The sequence below is a fragment of the Telopea speciosissima genome, chromosome 5, assembly GCF_018873765.1.
Source record: "Telopea speciosissima isolate NSW1024214 ecotype Mountain lineage chromosome 5, Tspe_v1, whole genome shotgun sequence".
Classification (NCBI taxonomy): Eukaryota; Viridiplantae; Streptophyta; class Magnoliopsida; order Proteales; family Proteaceae; genus Telopea; species Telopea speciosissima.
In genome coordinates, this window is record NC_057920.1 from 58,036,606 (window position 1) to 58,057,625 (window position 21,020).

A 21,020-nucleotide genomic window follows, 5' to 3' on the forward strand; every position below is an offset into this window, starting at 1 on the left:
GTCTCTCCCATCCCTTTTTTGGTCTTGGCTATCTTGCTCGCGTGCCTTGGTCTCGGCCATCTCACCCGCACGGTCTCCTCCAGGTTTGGCTACCATCAAATTTAATTTAATAATTTTTTTAGGGGGTATTAACTTGGTTGTGTGCTTGGGCATATTGCAGCTCTCTTCTCTCTTGAGGTGCTTGATTTGGTGGGGGAGCTTCATCTGAGTAAGTCTTCTCTTCCTGTGGCCATGTCGAGTGACTCTGATCTTGTTGCTATTCCCGAGGGGTACACCACTGATGGGTCTATTTCAGGCTCATCCTCGTCTGAGTTTGATGTGGATACCCTCCCTCCATTGCCTTCCCCTAGACCTCTACTTAGTAATGATGGCGAGGGTGCCACTGGTCCCGTCTGCACTGACGAGAGCCCAGGTTTAGATGGTTGTTTTGATGGAGATGATTCTGAGGTGTCTCCCCCAGTAATGGATATGACTAGTAGGATGGGACAGTACCAAAGTATCTTGACCACCTCTGACCTAGCGACCTTATGTCAGTTATATCACATTCCTTCTGAGATCATCCTCCATGCCTCTAAGGAAGGTGATCGTGCTTTCTCCCACCGGGCAGATGAGATATGCCTTTATGAGGTTTTGTTCTCCCTTGGCCTTCGCTTCACTATCCTTAAGTTTGTCGAGTTGGTGTTAGACCATTGGCATCTCACCCCCGGACAGGTGTTACCCAACTCATGGAGGGTCATCCTGGGCTTCTTTGTGTTCTTTGCTCGGCTGGGTCGTGCCGCTACTGTTCCTTTATTCTCGCATTTTTATATGTTGAGGAGGGGAGATGGTACCATTGTTGCGATTGTCCCCTCAAGGGTCCCTTCATCAACTTCGACTTCTTCGAGAGGATCCCTAACTCAGTTAAGCGTTGGAGGGATCGATTTTTCTTTGTCACGATCTCTCAATGCCCACTTCGGACCCATTGGGGGGCGATCGACCTGAGGAGTGTGAATCGTTCTCTCGACCTGAATAACTTTGAGAACGAGTCTCTCACTTGGTGCCTGAAGGGTAACAAGTTTGACGTTTGCCAGTTGGAGTCGGAAGCCTTTCTGTTCCTTTGGAAGTTGAGTCCTGGTGAGTTCTTGGTTTGGTCTTTTATCTGTGCTTTGATTCTCTTTTTGTTTGCCTTGATGCTAACTCAATTTCTTTCTATGTTGCATTTGTTGATAGTGAGGTGATCAGAGTGATGAAAAGGGAGGGATGGTTGCAACAGGTTGTAATTGACGATCACAGGAATGGGAAGGAAGGGTTGGATCATGATGTGAAGACAACAACCCAAAACTGGTCAAAGAAGAGGATCCTAGGAAAGAAGTATTGGATTGTGGCTTGGGACAATGCAACAGCAACGGAGGTGGCAGCGATATGGTGGAGAATATCCGATCACAACACACTGTCAATGAAGAAAGTTCCAACAAGATTTGGAGAAAAAAGATGCGACCTAGAGCTTTGATCCCATGTTAAATATAGCAATCAAAGGGGAAAAAAGAAAAAAAGTAGAAAGCAGTAACTAGAGATTACGTGGTTCAGCCAAGACAGTATTTGTTTTCCATTCTATGTGGTTCTCCAATCTTACATTAGTTTATGGGTCAATGTTCTCTATGGGGGAGCATGGCCCCTGCATGGGCATGTTGGCATCATGGGGTGGGGTGATCATTTCGTACTTCCACTATGTCTGGGCGTGGGCTGTATACTTTTCCACAGAAAATTTTTCTCCTTAGTTTATATATATAGGACACCTCTCAAACCTCACCTCTCTCCCTAGGTACAGGTTACCGATCGGATACTTCGCTATAATGTGCTCAATATGGGGGTGTTATGCCAACCAATAAGAAGTAAAATTTTCTAGTAGTGGGTGCAATCGGTCTGGGTTGGGCTATGTTTTCTAAAATACCAGCCCAACACTGGGTCCTCATAGCTCAGCCCAGGCCTAGCCTGTTGAGGTCAGTTGAGCTCAGCCCAGCCCAACCTGACCTTGAATGCCAAAGGTTGGGCCGGGCTAACCCTAAGTGACCTGGTTGCCCCTATTTTTGCCATTTTAGGTCCAGACTCTAAACTCAACTGACTGACTCTAGACTGCCCCTACTTGTGATATAACAATGGCCAATTAAGAAAATAGAACATACCAATTGAAACTGCTAATAGGATAAACATAAAGCAATATTTATAGAGTTCGAACACCAAACACCCCACATAAATTAAAATGTTAGAGTTGCCTTATTTCATTTTCCACTTTAAAGAGTTGGATGCCATGTTCCTTTCCAACCGAGATACACATTTTGCAGAATGTCAATAGACTATTCTAATTTCTACCCAAATTAAGCACCAGGTATTGGGTACACTCGCTAGGTGAATGCTTGGACAGACAACCTACATTCCTTGACAATGGAGGTAGGTTGAGAGATTTGAGTGATTTGTGGTTAAAAATGGGTTTTGCGGGAAGACCATTCTCAACTTTGATTTGTATTTTGTTGAGCTCAGCTCTTCCTATATAAAAATGACCAAAAAAAAATTTAGGACACGAGGTGTAATACTGGATGACCATATATATTTAAACACATGATGTAATGATGCATATTTTTTTATAGAAAAGATTATCCTCTCTCTCTCTTTCTGTCTCTTTCTCTCAGAGATCAATTGAGTGTGATCTAGGGTGTTATTTGACTTATTAAGCTCTAGGAGATGTTGTTGAGGGACAACAAAAATAAATATAAAGATCTGTTGATCCAAGTTTTTTGTTTTTTTAATTAAACAAGGAAAGAAGAAATATCTACATTGTTCCTTTGAAAGTTTTTTTCTGCTATAATTTACTTGTAAGATGACGATCTGAAGGCCTAGTGTGCCTGGGCTCTTAGGGAATACAACCATTGCCCAAACGCTGGACACAAAATTAGTCACGTGCTTGTTTAAGAACTAGCCAAGTCTAAAGAGCAATCCACTTCCTTGAGAGTTTGGGAAGGTATTTTGTGTAAGTGTTATCCTTGTAATCGAAGGGTGGGGGATCTAGAGGGAGAATGGAGATGGATAAAAAAAGGAGATCAAAGGGAAGTCCAGTATTGATTCGATTGGCAAGGTTGCTTTTGTAGCTCCCATCTATAGAATTGGGTTCGTAGGTCTAGAACTATTCATCAAATCTGGGATTCAATCTCCTTTGATATTCGAGAAAAAAAGTGTAATTCATCCAAGACTCATGTATTGACAACACCAGGAATAGGTACATGGTTACCTCTAATTGGTACTCACCAATTTGGCTTGTGGACGCTTCAGTTCTCCCTCTTTAAGTGTGCATGGTTTTAGTTTATATAGAAGGTCGACAGTCTTGTTGGTGCATTTCTGTTGAGAATGCAGAAGAAAACAAATCTTCTTTTGAACAGGAAAATTGGGTTACGTAATTATTCATCTTCGCCAAACGACTTGGATGCCAGGGGGCCCTCTTTGAGAATTGAGTGTTCAACCCCTTCGATGAAGAAATCCTCCAATCTACTTCGAAAACGTCTGGGGAGCACCTCCACTACCACAAGGTCTATCTATATAGTTTTTTCCGTTTCTTATTTTGCTCTCCCCAGCCAAGCCATCCTCTAACCTAATCAAAATATTTGGGTTGGGGGAGGGGTGGGGGAGTTCGTGTTCCCTATTCGCTATTGTGGACTGACTAGTCAAATTCCAATCTTCCATCGTTTTGTGTAAAGAGAAGCCCAAAAAAAAGGGTGTCAATTTTGGATCAAAATCAATAATCGGATCAAAACCGGCCCCTAAGGAATCGGAACCAATCCACCCAATAACTTATTGGTCCGGTTCCAATTCTACCAACTAGGAACCGATAGAACCAGAATAAATTCACATCCTAACTTTAATTTTTAAGACTCAAGGTCATGAGACCTAAGGTCAAACCCTTTTATTTTTTTAGTTTTTCAATTTTGACTGGTACCACCTGTCTCATATACTATTTGACCAAAGATTTGACTATAAATTTTTAAGGTCCATTTAGGACTGCTAACTTAAGAACATACCTTAAATAATCCTAACTTATGAGGGTGATGGTGTTCCAACTTATTAATTAATACCAAACAAGAGGTAATATAGACTAGTTGTGATTTGAAGAAAAAAATAAATCATATCTCAAGTGATTGAAATTAGTGTCTTATTATAATATTATTAAATATATGTAACATGTGTTAGGGATTTTTTTTTTTTAATTTTGATTGGACTACTTGGAATAGTCTAGGAATCAAACCGACCCACCCATTAGTTAATGATCTTGAATTTCATGTTTGGAAATCGATTAGCTTATTGGTCTGGTTCTGATTCTGACCCCTTAGGATTAAAACCGTTAAAAATCGGATCAATAGCCCAGAACCAGACCAATTGACACCCCTACGACCCTACCCAAAAATTAAACATTTAAAACGGTTTCGAATGAAAAGCTCATAAGTATTGAAAAAATGTTTTTATCAAAATAAAAAAAAGTACACGAGGAAAGTCGGTGGAATGAAATTTTCACTTAATTTGGAGTATTTTTGTCACCTGGGTCCCTCCGGATTTTTATTCCATACGGGTATGCTGGCCAGGTAGGTAGGTAGCCTGGACCCTCCAGCATTATTGAGATAAGCTCTGTTGGTTAATTATGTGTTTACAATAAATTCCACACAACGTGTCTCTCGTTCTCATCGAAAAATGTCTCTCTCAGATTTCGACCTGCTTTGTTGACTAGAAATCTAAACCTTAAATGTGTACCCCCAAAAAAAAAAAAATATTCCTAAACCTTAAATGAAATCTTAATGGATTCGGCCTTCTGGGTGTTATCATGCGTGGTGCAGCATAATGTTTAACTATTTACTATTTGGTAATACATGAGTTAAGGCTCTCTTTGATCTAGTTTTTATTTTTAATTTTTATCAATTTAATAAAAATCATTAATGAAAATCATTTTTTGTCAAAACATAAAAATCGTTTGAAAATCACTACACAGAATAGATTGAAAACAAAAAAACATGTTTGGCATATCTATATGCATAATAGGTTTTTTGAAGTGAGTAGGTGGAGAGATGCCACATTTACCCATCTTCCTTCCCAAAGCATAAACTCATAACTGAGACTCGGTCGAAGCCTGTGGTTTCAATCGAGATTTGTTTCCATGCCTTGAGTCAAGCAGAACCAGTGGAGAACAGGAGAGGTTACGAGTTCGATCACCAGAAATTTCCAAGCAGCAAAGTCAATCAAGCCAAGGTTAGGGCTTTGAATTGCTTATCAAAATCCTTTAAAATCCAAGCACTATCCCAATGAACAGCCTTCAAATCATCAAGGGAAACTACCTGGTTTCGTTTCTGGTGGTGTAATTGGAACCAACAGTAATTACTAGTCTCGACCTCACAGCCCTTGGTGTATTTCGGTCTGAAAATAAGATGGGGAAATCGCCCTGTAGTGTAAGATCTTTCGATCCAATTTTCAGGTAGAACTGGACAGGATAATTAGAGTTTGGTTCAGATCTGGTAGGTTGCAGGTGTCGCTGGAAATAGGTATTAATATCACACGAAGAGAGTGAGAAGATAGGAGTATGGGAGAAAAGAGAGAGACGATCAGAGGAGGAAAGGTTGCACACACAGCTCTAGGCAGCACCGGTAAACACTTCTTTCTATTTCAGTTAAAACAATTCAACCTCAATCGTTGGGTACAGCCAAGTATTTAAAGGAAAATCAACTCCTAGCCTACCTTGAAACTCAAATAAAGATGGGAAGTGGTGAATGAGGTTGCAGGGAGAAGAAGAAGAAGAAGAAGTTCTTGGACTAGTACGATCGATATTTCTAATTAAACAATGAAATGACACTCTTATCCTTCTATTTTGAGATCAATGAGCACGTGCTTATTAAAGTCCCGCATAAATGATCAAAAGTGATTTTTGGCCAAAAATCATAAATGGCTTTTGGTCTATTTTTGGTTTTTGGTTTTTTTCAATCTTTTTTAAATAAAAACAGGTTCCATAAACGATACCAAACGCAACCAAAAACGTTTTTTAAGGCAAAAATCAAAACTAAAAACTATACCAAAGAGGCAAAGTCTATGTAATTAATGTTGAACAATTTTCTTTATTTACTTTTGTTCACTCTATTTTTTGTCTATTTCGATCAATTGAGAAATATTTCAGTGATTAAATAGTGATATAAAACGATCAATGACCGAAATGTCCAATGATCAACAAACTGATAGTGACCGACGAACAATCAACAGTGTGGTTATGATCAATTCTCTAAGAGGTGGGTAGTTGTGAAACTACCTAGTAAGTACAAAAACCACCAAAACTGTCAAAGATGCCTATAAAAAATATATTCAAATTAAAACAAATGAAGAGAGACTTTAAAAAATCAACATAACAAGTCTTTATCTTTTATCTTAGGAGTAGTGTAACGTAGAATTCAAAACAAAGGAAGAGACACCCTAAAAAATCAACTCAACAAGCCTTTATCTTTTATCTTAGGAGTAGTGTAATGTAAACTTTTATCCAACAACATATCTTTTGGCTTGTTTCAAAAGAAATCCATTATCATCAAATTGCAAGCTTCAACAGTTCGTGGCTGGTATAGTTGTGAAGACTTCAACAAATTCGTTTTTGGGAAGTAAGTAATTTGGTCGTAGAGTAGTTGTAGTGTTAGTACTGTAATTTAAATACCAAGTTGTTAGCCTCATCAGTTCGAATTTGGCAAGTTGTAAAGACTTCAACAGATACATTCTGTAAAGTAAGCGATTTGATTTCTTCTTCTCTTATTGACATTGCACATTTAAAAGTCCTTGGAGTACCAAGGCACTGTAAAGAACCCACTCTTTGATTCAATTCATTTTATGGCACGCCTACGCATTTTCAATTCACATTGTCGATTGCCAAAAAATAGAGTGAAAATAACTTTAGACAAAAAATTTGGCCATTGGGATGCATGTAGAGTCCTCTATTATATAATGTATGCAACATTATGGAAGAAAAAAAAATATAGTTCATAATGAGTTTCGGGCTGGTATCGGGTTATATATGTTTGGTTTTGGTTTCAGTTTAGTTTTCCATCCAATTCGGGTTAAGTTGGGTTCGGTTTGGCTCGGTTTGGTTTTAGGTGTACAATATCCCAATCCAAAGCCGATCCAATAAGGATTGGTTCAGTTCGATGAGTGTTATATCGGTTCAGGTCAAGTTGGTTTCACCAGTTCGGATTTAGTTTTGACACCCCCTATCAATCACATAGACAAATAGACTAACACATGCACTGCGACTATGTCATTTGCCAAATAGTATGTGAAACATTATACTTCACTACGCATAGTGGGCATATCCAGTGCACAAGGCTCCCGCCACTACGGGGTCTGGAGAGGGTCATAAGTACGCAACTTTACCCCTGCTTTTACAGAGAGGCTGTTTCTTGGTCACAATGGAGCAACCTTTATCGTTGCACCAAGGCCCACCCTCATAGTGACGGAGAAGAAAACCCAATCTTAATTATTGGTTTACAATTCCAATTAACAGAGTAACAGGTCTCTCTCTCTCTCCCACCTAAAAATGTATCTCTCAGATTTGGACCTGCTGTGATGGCTGAAAATGTGAACCTTATGAAATCCTTTTCCATCTAACTACTCGAGCGATGATAATTAATTTTACTCAAGGGAAACAGTTTTCTGTATGGGAGTGTGGCCTACACCAGCACTCCCATGGGTCTATCTCTCTCCTCCTTAAAACAAGGTGGCAGAGGTGTTTTTTCACATGGGGAGAAAAGAGATAGACTCATGAGAGTGCTGGCGTAAGCCACACTCCCGGACTGAGATCTTTTTTCCTTTACTCAAATATCAAGTCTTTGCAGATGAATAGAGTAGAACTTAAATGTATGAATAAGGAGATAATGATGATAACATCAACTCAAAATGGCTTGATAATTTATGATGAATTCCTCCTTTGATCAGGGTATATTGTACTCTCATGTCTTTCTTTTCTGTTTTTTCTTGTGTCTGAGACCTCATGCGAGGGTTTTTTTATTTATAGATTCTCGTGCCATGGGCTCATGCTAGCTGTGCCTTTTGAATAATTACTTTCACTAGAATATATACGAATCAATTAAGAGCAAACCATATGGTACACCATCTCCTTTTCCCTTTGTTTCCTTTTAAAATATGTCTCCATCATACACTCTCTCTCTCTCTCTCTCTCTCTCTCGGATTGTGTGTGCACGCGTGTGTGCACGCATGCGCATGTGAGAGAGATGTTGGGAGAATAATCTCACATGTGAGTCCCTTTTGTCAATAGTTCAAGCTTTTGGATTATTGGATTTTTATATGGTATCAAAGCGGATTTTTTCCAGTTCTACTATAGGAACTTTCAGATCTGTTTTTGTCCATCTATCCACATGTACGCAACTTTACGTGAAGAGGAGTATTTGGAAATAATCCCTCACCAGTCGGTTACCCTGGGACCTTCTATCTCTTCATATACCTATGAATCCTTACAATTCACCGAATTAAAAAATTTATTGCTACTTGGGTAGCAAGAATGTTCCTGTTACCCTTGCTAGCAGCTAAGGAAATAGAATAATTCAATTCCCCTTTGGGTTCATAAATACCCTCCTAGGTTTTTGTATTTTCTAAAATACCCTTTAAGATCTCATTTCCTTGGCTACCCGATTAACAGCAAAATTTTGCCCTCACCCAATAGTTTGAGCTTTTGAATTGAATATTTACAAGAAGAAAACCTTGGTAGAGATAAATAGTGATTTCTAAATCCCTCCCCTCCATTTCTCTTTCTTTGAACTTTCTCATCTATTGCATGGGAGAGAGGAAACCATGGTATAGATAAGTAGTAATTTGTATGTCCCTCCACTCCATTCTCTTTCTTAGAACTTTCTCTTTTATTGCATGAGAGAGTGAGAGAGTGAGAGAGTGAGAGAGAGAGAAGTCATTTCTAAGTCAAAACCACTCCATTTATTCTCTTTCTTTGAAATTTCTCTTCTATTGCATGTGTTTCGTCACTTTCATGTTTAACAGTTAAGACATTAAGCCAATGGAAGCTCAACTACCAAAGTTAAATTGTGCTTAATTTGAACCATCAAACCCACGTGGAACTGTTAATTAAAAGTGTTAATTACTTTAGTTTATTGACTTAATGGTAAATTAATTAAATGATTAATGATGAAGGTTCAATGTGCCTCACCTTATTTTAGCTGGTAAAAAACAAGTCAGATCTACCAGACCCAATGGACTCTCATGAACTGTATTCTCTTTCAGAAATCATGCCAATCACTAAGATAAATAATTAAGCATTTTAAAGATCCTGAAATTATTCAAGACATACTTAACACATTTAAAATATGAACTTAATTAATCCAAGTCAATGGGACCCCAATTACCTTAATTTATGCTTTGCAACTCATTAAACCCACATTGACTAGTTAATTAAGTTTAATTTTAAATCAAATGTGTGAACTGTAAATGTCCTCTCTCTAAGACTTCTGATTCAATAACCATTCCATTAACAAGATAAGCATTTCAATAATCACTATTACTCGTTAATACAATAATTTATATGAACTTCAAACATTTAAATATGAGTACAACTCCTTTGTTCACGAATGCCTTGGCTTGAGCACCAGGTATTGAGTACGCTCGCTAGGTGAATGCTTGGACAGACAAACTACATTCCTTGACCATGGAGGTAGGTTGAGAGATTGAGTAATTTGTAATTAAAAATGGGGTTTGAGGGAAGATCATTCTCAACTTTGATTTGTATTTTGTTGAGCTCAGCTCTTCCTATACAAAAATGACAAAAAAAATTTAGGACACGAGATGTAATACTGGATGACCATATATTTAAACACATGATGCAATGATGCATATTTTTTTATAGAAAAGATTATGCACTCTTTCTCTCACTCTGAGATCAATTGAGTGTGATCCAGGGTGTTATTTGACTTATATATTAAGCTCTAGGAGATGTTGTTGAGCGACAACAAAATAAATATGAAGATCTGTTGATCCAAGCTTTTTGTTTTTTTAATTAAACAAGGTAAGAAGAAATATCTACATTGTTCCCTTGAAAGTTTTTTTTTTGTTATAATTTACTTGTAAGATGACGACCTGAAGGCCTAGTGTGCATAGGCTTTTAAGGAATACAACCATAGCCCAAACGCTGGACATAAAATTAGTCACGTGCTTGTTTAAGAACTGGCCAGGTCTAAAGAGCAATCCACTTCCTCGAGAGTTTGGGAAGGTATTTTGTGTAAGTGTTATCCTAGTAATCGAAGGGTGGGGGATCTAAAGGGAAAATGGAGATGGATAAAAAAAAGAGATCGAAGGAAAGTCCACTATTGATTCGATTGGCAAGGTTGCTTTTGTAGCTTTCATCTATAGACTTGGGTTCATAGGTCTAGAACTATTCATCAAATCTGGGATTCTATCTCCTTTGATATTCGAGAAAAATTGCAATTCATCCAAGACTCATGTATTGACAACACCAGGAATAGGTTCATGGTTACCTTTAATTGGGACTCACCAATTTAGCTTGTGGACCCTTCAGTTCTCCCTCTTTAAGTGTGCATGGTTTTAGTTTATATAGAAGGACAGTCTTGTTGGTGCATTCCTGTTGAGAATGCAGAGGAAAACAAATCTTCTTTTGAACAAAAAAATTGGGTTACGTAATTGTTCATCTTCGTCAGACGATTTGGATGCCAGGGGGCCCCTTTGAGAACACTGAGTGTTCAACCCCTTCGATGAAGAAATCTCTCCAATCTACTTCGAAAACGTCTAGGGAGCACCTGCACTACCACAAGGTCTGTCTATATAGTTTTTTCCTTTTCTTATTCTGCTCTCCCCAGCCAAGACATCATCTAACCTAATCAAAATATTTGGGTTGGGGGAGGGGTGGGGGAGTTGGTGTTCCCTATTCCCTGTTGTGGACTGACTTAGTCATTTTCCAATCTTCCATCGTTTTGTATAAAGAGAAGCCCAAAAGTAGGGGTGTCAATTTTGGACCAAAATTGATAACCAGACCAAAACCGGCCCGCTAGGAATCGGAACCAATCCACCCAATAGCTTATTGGTCCGGTTTCAGATCTACCAATTAGGAACCGGTAGAACCGGAATAAATTCACATCCTAACCTTAATTCTTAAGACTCAAGGTCATGAGAGCTAAGGTCAAACCCTTTTATTTTTTTAGTTTTTCAATTTTGGCTGATACCACTTGTCTCATATACTATTTTACCAAAGATTTGGCTGTAAATTTTTAAGGTCCATTTAGGAATGCTAACTTAAGAACATACCTTAAAATAATTCTAACTTATAAGGGTGATGGTGTTCCTACTTATTAATTAATACCAAACAAGAGGTAATATAGACTAATTATGTGATTTGATGAAGAAAAAAAACAAGAATCATATCTCTAGTGATTGAAATTAGTGTCTTATTATAATATTATTAAATATATGTAGCATGTGTTAGGGATTTTTTTTTTAAATTTTGATTGGACTGCTTGGAACCGTCTAGGAACCAAATCGATCCACCCATTAGTTAATGATCCTGAATCTCATGTTTGAAAATCGATTAATTTATTAATCCGATTCTGATCCTGACCCCTTAGGATTAGAACCGTTAAAAAATCGGATCGATAACCCAAAACCAGACCAATTGACACCCCTATCCAAAAATTAAACATTTAAAACGTTTATGAGTGAAATGCTCACAAGTATTGAAGAAATGTTTTTACCAAAATAAAAAAAGTAAACGAGGAAAGTCGGTGGAATGGAATTTTCACTTAATTTGGAGTATTTTTGTCACCTGGATCCCTCCAGATTTTTCTTCCATATGGGTATGCTGGCCAGGTAGGTAGGTAGCCTGGACCCTCCAGCATTATTGAGATAAGCTCTGTTGGTTAATTATGTGTTTACAATAAATTCCACACAACGTGTCTCTCGTTCTCACCCAAAAATGTCTCTCTCAGATTTCGACCTGCTTTGTTGACTGGAAATCTAAACCTTAAATGTGTACCCAAAAAAAAAAAATTTCTTAACCTTAAATGAAATCTTAATGGATTCGGCCATCTGGGTGTTACTATGCGTAGTGAAGCATAATGTTTAACTATTTGCTATTTAGTAATACACGAGTTAGTCCATGTAATTAATGTTGAACAATTTTCTTTATTTACTTTTGTTCATTCTATTTTTGGTCTATTTCGGTCAATAAAGAAATATTTCAGTGATCAAATAGTGATATAAAACGATCAATGACCGAAATGTCCAGTGATTGACAAACTGATAGTGATCAACAAACAATCAGCAGTGTGGTTATGATCAATTTTCTAAGAGGTGGGTAGTTGTAAAACTACCTAGTAAGTACAAAAACCACCAAAACTGTATAAAAAAGTAGATTCAAAACAAATGAAGAGAGACCCTAAAAAATCAACACAACAAGTCTTTATCTTTTATCTTAGGAGTAGTGTAACGTAGAATTCAAAACAAAGGAAGAGACACCCTAAAAAATCAACTCAACAAGCCTTTATCTTTTATCTTAGGAGTAGTGCAATGTAAACTTTTATCCAACCACATATATTTTGGCTTGTTTCAAAAGAATCCATTATCATCAAATTGCAAGCTTCAACAGTTCGTGGTTGGCAAAGTTGTGAAGACTTCAACAAATTCATTTTTGGGAAGTAAGCAATTTGATCGTAGAGTAGTTGTAGTGTTAGTATTGTAATTTAAATACCAAATTGTAAGCCTCAGCAGTTCGAATTTAGCAAGTTGTAAAGACTTCAACAGATACGTTCTGTAAAGTTAGCGATTTGATTTCTTCTTCTCTTCTTGGCATTGCACATTTAAAAGTCTTTGGAGTACCAAGGCACTGGAAAGAACCCACTCTTTGATTCAATTCATTTTATGGCACGCCTGTGCATTTTCAATTCATATCGTTGATTGCCAAAGAAAAAAAAGTGGAAACAACTTTAGACAAAAAATTTGGCCGTTGAGATGTATGTAGAGTCCTCTATTACATAATGTATGCAACATTATGGAAGAAAAAAAAATATGGTTCATAATGAGTTTCGGGTAGGTATCAGGTTATATATGTTTGATTTTGGTATTAGTTCGATTTTCCATCCAGTTCGGGTTAAGTTGGGTTCGGTTTGGTCCAAAGCCAATCCAATAAGGATTGGTTAAGTTCGGTGAGTGCTATATCGGTTCAGGTCAAGCTGATTTCACCAGTTCGAACTTAGTTTTGACACCCCTTATCAATCACATAGACAAATAGACTAACACATGTACTGCGACTATGTCATCTGCCAAATAGTGAAACATTATACTTCACTACGCATAGTGGGCATACCCAGTGCACAAGGCTCCCAAGACTACGGGATCTAAAGAGGGTCATAAGTACACAACTTTACCCCTACTTTTGCAGAGAGACTGTTTCTTAATCACAATGAAGCAACCTTTACCGTTGCACCAAGGCCCACCCTCATAGTGACGGAGAAGAAAATCCAATCTTAATTATTGGTTTACAATTCCTACTACCAGAGTAACAGGTCTCTCTCTCTCTCTAATTATTGGTTTACAATTCCAACTACCAGAGTAACAGGTCTCTCTCTCTCTCTCTCTCTCTCTCTCTCTCTCTCTCTCTCTCTCTGCTTTGTATCTCAGATTTCGACCTGCTGTGATGGCTGAAAATCTGAACCTTATGAAGTCCTTTTCCATCTAACTACTCGAGCGATGATAATTAATTTTACTCAAATATCAAGTCTTTGCAGATGAATAGAATAGAACTTAAATGTGTGAATAAGGATATAATGATGATAACATGAACTCAAAATGGCTTGATAATTTATGATGAATTCCTCCTAGGATCAGGGGATATTGTACCCTCATGTCTTTCTTTCATGTTTTTCTTGTGTCTGAGACCTCATGCGAGGGTTTTTTTTTATTTATTGATTTTCGTGTGGGCTCATGGCTGCTCAAGGCTCATGCTAGCTGTGCCTTTTGAATAATTTATGCGACAATTTCACTAGAATATATAGGAATCAATTTAGAGCAAATCATATGGTACACCATCTCCTTTTCTCTTTGTTTCCTTTAAAATATATCTCCATATATCTCTCTCTCTCTCTCTCTCTCTTGTCGTATCGTGTGTGTGCACATGCGTGTGTACACATGCACACGTGAGAAAGATGTTGGGAGAATAGTCTCACATAGGTGTTGAGATCTTATGTCCTCTCACCCTTTATTTAATAATTCAAGCTTTTGGATTGAATATTTACATGTATCAAAGAGGGTTTTTTTCCAATTCTACTATTGGAACCTCCAGATCTGTTTTCGCTCATCTGTCCACATGTACACAATTTCGTCTTAACTACACGTGAAGGGGAGTATGTGTAGAAAAAATACGAATCGTTGTCCCCTCCAATTCGCTGTCCTCTCCAATTCCTCCAATTCCTCACATGGGGGCAGAAATGACCACCTTAGTCCCTCCTCGAAAATATTACCTAAGGTGGGGTCCACTCCCTATTAGAGGAATTGAAGGAATTGAAAGTACCCGCAATTTAAAGGTGATAATTATTCGAGAAAATAGTCCCTCATTGGCCGATTACCCGTGAGACATTAATTCTATCCCCTCATATATCTATGAAACCCTTCACCCACTAGTTGGGGCTTTTGAATTGAATATTTATAAGAGAGAGAAACCTTGGTATAGATAACTAGTGATTTCTAAATCCCTCCAGTCCATTCTCTTTCTTTGAACTTTCTCTTCTATTGCATGAGAGAGAGAGAGAACCTTGGTATAGAAAAGGTCATTTTTTCTCAGCATAAAAGAAGAGGAAAAAAGTAGCAATGTCTAAGTCCTCCACTGAATCCACTCCATTCTCTTTCTTTGAACTTTCTCTTCTATTGCATCACACACACACACACACACACACACACACACACACACACACACACACACACAGAGAGAGAGAGAATAGAAAAGGTCATTTTTTCTCTGCACAAAAGAAAAGGAAAAAAGTAGCAATTTCTAAGTGCTCTTTCTTTGAACTTTCTCTTCTATTGCACGTGTTTCGTCACTTTCTTGTTTAAAAGTTAAGAGTTAAGACATTAATTACTTCATATACTTCACAGCCTTCACAGTACCCCAAAAGGAAGAACCTTAACTACCTCAGTTAAATTGTGCTTTGAACCATCAAACCCACGTGGAACTGTTAATTAAAAGTGTTAATTACTTTAGTTTATTGACTTAATGGTAAATTAATTAAATGGTTAATGATGAAGGTTCCATGTGCCTCACCTTATTTTAGCTGGTAAAAAACAAGTCAGATCTACCAGACCCAATGGACTCTCATGAACTTTATTCTCTTTCAGAAATCATGCCAATCACTAAGATATATAATTAAGCATTTTAAAGATCCTGAAATGATTCAAGATATACTTAACACATTTAAAATATGAACTTAATCCAAGTCAATGGGACCCCAATTACCTTAATTTATGCTTTGCAACCCATTAAACCCATATTGTCCAGTTAATGAAGTTTAATTTTAAATCAAATGTGTGAACTGTAAATGTCCTCTCTCTAAGACTTCTGATTCAATAACCATTCCATTAACAAGATAAGTATTTCAATAATACAATAATTTATATGAACTTCAAACATTTAAATATGAGTACAATTCCTTTGTTCATGTATGCCTTGGCTAAGTAAAGTTTGAGGACTTTGAAGTCAGAAGACTCAGAACCACTTTCTTCTTCCTCTTGTTCTTCCTTGAACCCCCCCACTCTGTTTCCATGGCCTGCAATTGCAATGAGGGATTCTGTGATAACTATCTTGTTATGAACCCAAAGGAAGCAAGTTTTATGGATCTATTCCATCTCTTATTTTCTAGTGACTTAGAGAAAAGAAAATTTGTAAAACATCATCGAAAAGGCGCGAAGAAGGTCGATCATCGACGTCGATGGATCATCTTTGTATCTGTCTTCATACAAAAAATTCTTCTCCTCTCAGCAAAACCCATGTCTTGGTTTGGTTCAGTTTTGGAGCAGTGGCTGAATCTTCTTTTGTGTAATGGTGGTTTCATCAAACTTATCTTCAATCTCATTACAGGTTTGTCTCCTTACTTCCTTATCTGAAATTATTCAAAATCAATTTAAGCCTTGAGTAGATCAAACATGAACTAGTGAGTCCAATTGGTTCAGATATTCCTCAAGAACCAAACTAATAATTGAATTACTTTATTGTTTAAGCTTAGGTTTAAACAAAGATGTTTTGTGGGGGGAGGGGAACATAGCTGCTGATTTGCCTTTCTTTAATCTGTTATACTTCACCTACTGACCCATTTATGGAGTAAGTGCAAAGCCTTGTAGATGAGCTAGGAATTTCTTCTTCCCAACAACCTAAACTTAGAAGATAAGAGTCAAACATGAAATCAAAGAAAAATTACAAGCCAAGCAAAATTCCCAATTACTATGTCAGGGTACTATCAGGTGTTAAAGTTTGTGTCATTTTTTATAATCCAAAACATAAAACATTTTTTAAAATAATTTCAGATTATTAATCATACATCTTTGTATTTGAACTTGTTAACTTGACATACCTTCTAATTAATCAAGTTCTTAAACTTTAACCTTGTGAGACATTTAAAGACTGCCTGGGACAGCCACATCTAATCCACAAGAAAATAAGGCATTTTAAAGATGTAGTGGAAAGTGATGACTCTGGAAAAGGTGTTTTGGTGAACACATTTGGATTACTTTATGGTTGTATATTTACTGAGAAACCCTTGCTAGGTACACTTCCTCTCACACCTTCCTAAGATGTTTACAATGATTCACATATTTTAATGGCAGTTAAGGCTGTGATTGGTATGCATTCTTTGAATGTATTCTAGGTTGATTTTTACATTCTCAGACAATAAAAACAACTATTTTTATCATCCGAGAATGCAAAATTGACTTAGAATGCATTCTTGCATTCCAAGAATGCATACCAAACTCTGAAGTGTAACTAGACTTTTATCATACAGAATTCCTCTCTCTTGAATCTCTTCCTGATTATGTTCTAACATAAAAAAAAATTAAGGTAAAATGGTGAAATTTTAAACAGCTTAGAAAGGTATTTGAAATTTTCATTCAATGTGTTAGAAAGTTCTTATAAATTAATTACATTGCTCTCCAAATACTTGATTTAAACCAGTTTACCTATTCATAAATGCATGTTAGGGGGGGGGGGGGGGGAGAGAGTATTTTCTACACCAAAAAAAAAACAAAGTATTTTTCCTCATCTTGAAAAGACAGAATTTATGAAAAGAAATTGTTCTATATAATTTGGATTTAACAATGTGAACTAATGGTGATGTAGGGAATGTTGTGATGCCTCCTGAAAAATCGTCAGCCACTTTCACATCATATATTGGAAGTCTGGATACAAGACTGGACTTAGACAAGAGCATCAAAAATGGAGACAGCAGATATTATGGAGAACTCTCTATGATGGCATCTAAAATAGTCTATGAGAATAAAGCCTTCATACAAAATGTAGTCACAAATCACTGGAAGGTACTAATTAAAATTCTTGATCCCTATTGTGGAGTTATCTCCTTTTTTATTTTTTTATGTTTTTTTCTTATTCCTTCCCTTCTTTCTTTTTTTTTGGGGGGGGGGGGGGGATGGGGGGGAGCTGGTCATCCACCAAAAAAAAAAAAGAAGAAGTTCTTGATGACAAATTCTACTTTATTACTAGAGATCTCTACTTGGTGCATGGAACATGAGACATTGGTCTACCTCTTCTTGCTCATTTTCCTAGATCCAAGCTTCCATCTCCTTTGATGTCTGTCAGAAAACCCTCTCCCTCAAATTCCTCAATTCCCCTTTCAGAAATCTATCAAGGAAATTATTGTCTCTTCTTGGAATATTCCAATGCAATTCTCAAGCTCCCCTAGGCTTTAACCTCCGGTGGATTCCTTCTCATTAGGTTTACTCTTCTCATTGCTTCCATGAGGCAAATCCGATTATAGACTACTTGGCCAAGGATGCAGCTAAAAACTCTTTGTGTAGTTTCTCCCGCCTTTCCTTCTTTGGTGCAAGACAATCTCTTGGTGGATGCTCAGTGTAGACCGAGATATCGGTTGCAGAATTTATAATTATGATTGTTGTTTGCCCTCTCCCCAGCTGATGCCAATGTCGTAGGTTGGGTTAAGAAGAGGGTCTTAGCATTTTGTTTTTGTTCATCTCTTGTCCGTTTGTAATTCTTTTGTTTTTCTAAAACAAATGATCTTTTAGCGAGAAAATAAAACTCTGTGTTGTAGGTCAATTGATGGCTATGCTGTAGATGGGACAGTGGGTCTAGGCTCTTTTTTTTTTTTTTTTTCTTTTGTATCTGGTGATGGCCAGTTTTATCTTTTTTGTACTTGTTTTTTCCCTCTTTTAATATAATTGATCCTTTTAGTGGGGAAAAAAAAAGGTGTAGTTTTGCTCCCTTGAACTCCTTGATTTTGGCTTCTTTGGTGGCTTGTTTTGTTGGGTTTGTCTCCCCTATATTGTCCCTTTTTTTTTTTCTAATATATTATTTATTTATTAAAAAAAATATTAGTGAAAGTGAAACCTTTTCCCCCTTTTTTCTTTAAAGGCAAGGCTTCTCTGAGCTCATGTAGGCTAGCTAGCTATGCCAAACACATTCCATTACCTTATCAAAATATCTCTCTTCAAAAGAAAATAAGTAAAAAAATTCAAATGTCTCTGAGAGTAGACTGTAGAGTCAGAGACACTTTTCCCTTTCTTTAATAACTGAAGTTTACTCTGTTTTGTTGCAGATGAAATTCTTAGGCTTCTATGATTTCTGGAATGGTAAGAAGAATATTGAAGTAGTAAAGTACTATTTCCCATCACTTGTTTATATTTCCAGCTCTTTACTTATTAACACTCTAGTTGCTTATATTATTACATTTAATGTTGCTTTCAGATTATGAACAGAAATTGACAACACAGGCCTTCATGTTCCAAGATAAAGAGATAAACCCAGAAATTATAATGGTAGCATTCAGAGGCACTGAACCATTCAATGCAGATGATTGGATTACAGATTTTGATATATCTTGGTATGAGCTCCCAGGTGTGGGAAAGATCCATGGTGGTTTCATGAAAGCTTTAGGCCTACAAAAAAGCCAAGGATGGCCAAAAGAAGTAAGAAAAGGGAATAACAACCCTTCTGTTGCTTATTATGCAATCAGGGAAATGCTGAAAGACATGCTAAAGAAGAATGAAAAGGCAAAGTTTATTGTGACTGGGCATAGCTTGGGTGGTGCACTAGCTATTCTCTTCCCATTGGTATTGTCTTTACATGATGAAGCATGGTTATTGGAGAGGATGGAAGGGGTTTATACATTTGGGCAGCCTAGAGTAGGTGATCAGAAGCTTGGAGAATACATGAACAAACAATTTAAGGTGCATAGTATTAAATATTTGAGATTAGTCTATTGTAATGACATGGTTCCAAGGTTGCCTTATGATGACTGTACCCTCTTGTTTAAGCACTTTGGGACTTGCTTCTACTATAATAGCTTCTATGAAGGAAAAGTAAGTCTCTCTGTCTCTCTCTGTCTCTCTCTCTCATATTTATATGCATCAAGCCATCATATACATTGATTTTTACATAAAAAAAAAAAGGGTTTTTTTCCTGTCACTATGCCTAGTGAGGTATAACGCTTCACTATTTGCCACATGGCAATACATGGGTTAGTCTATATGATAGAGGATAAGCAAGTACAATTTCTGCTTAAAATGAGTAGAGGAAGTAGATAAAATTAGGAAATGTGTTATTTTGTATTTGGAGAAAAGTTCTCTATGGTGGGCGGGAGAGGAGAGTACATCACCCACGCCCAGATATCAAGGGGAGGGCGAAATGGCCCCCTGGCCCCATGAAAGGTGGAAATCCTGTCCCCCATGATGCCAACATGCATACTCTCATTGGCCCCACGCACGCAAGGCCATGCTTCCCCATACAGAACATCGACCCTTTGTTTTTTATATTCATCTCTACTTGATGGCATTTTGGTAATTCATTAAAACTTTGAATCAGTGATTGAGCAATTTTCCTTGTTTATTTTGGATTCAAAATTAGCCACTGATGGAGATGTATTTGGAGTCCTCTATCACATGGGCTAACCCATGTACTTTCAAGTGGTAAATAGTGAACTGTTATACTTCACTAGGCATAGTGAAGCCTACAAGGACACCCCCCCCCCCCCCCACAAAAAAAAAAAAAAAAGAGTTAAAAACACTAACATTGATTATCTTGTTTTTCTTGTAAAACAGATTGTGGGAGAGGAACCAAACAAGAATTACTTGTCGATATTGGAGGCAATACCCATATACTTAAATGCAATGTGGGAACTGATAAGAGGCTTCATTATTCCATACGCAAAGGGAAGAGATTATGCAGAAGGAGGGATTCTGAGAATGTTTAGGCTTATTGGATTGTTACTCCCAGGATTATCAGCTCATGGACCTCAAGATTATGTAAACTCTACCAGATTGTGTTCCTCGATTCCATCCCTTCAAATCCAAGATCTAACTCACCAGAAAGGTTTGAAATATGAGAAAAAAATATAGATTACACATTAAATTAAAATCTAAAATGCTAGAATTTTAGATTTTCATTTGGAAGGTGTGTTTGGTGACTATTGATCTCCCAAAAAATTATGGTGACAATGGTACAACACCACTGAATAATGTATTATCTAAGAAGTAAAAATGCATTTTTTGTAACTGGTTTGCCAAGAATGAGGTATGTATAACTAGCTTGCCTAGAGTTTTATGCATGCATAATATATAGTTGATTTGTACCGTAAACTAGCATCCACTATATCTATCTTTCTTCCCCCTTTGAAATTTTTTTGGTCCATCAAAAGGCCTTTCGATCCAAACAATTTATTAAAACCAAGTAGAAATGTTCCTCATCTTAAGAAGAGAAGGGTATACAACAAAATTATGGGGAT

General features: G+C 37.2%; 1 protein-coding gene and 1 long non-coding RNA gene across 2 annotated transcripts; one reads left to right on the forward strand and one right to left on the reverse strand.

Annotated features, from left to right (window-relative positions):
• Positions 1–1,738: 1,738 nt before the first annotated feature.
• Positions 1,739–20,768, reverse strand: LOC122661156. The gene is made up of 3 exons (XR_006332836.1): positions 20,640–20,768; positions 12,301–12,303; positions 1,739–1,749 (listed from the first exon to the last, which is right to left on the reverse strand). It is a non-coding gene; the product is annotated as an uncharacterized LOC122661156 (long non-coding RNA).
• On the forward strand, positions 15,785–20,711 carry LOC122661155 (triacylglycerol lipase OBL1-like). The gene is made up of 5 exons (XM_043856486.1): positions 15,785–16,132; positions 17,387–17,583; positions 18,837–18,870; positions 18,986–19,599; positions 20,338–20,711. Exons 1-5 carry the CDS (start codon positions 15,817–15,819, stop codon positions 20,632–20,634), a joined length of 1,458 nt encoding a protein of 485 aa, XP_043712421.1. The 5' UTR covers positions 15,785–15,816; the 3' UTR covers positions 20,635–20,711.
• Positions 20,769–21,020: the final 252 nt, after the last annotated feature.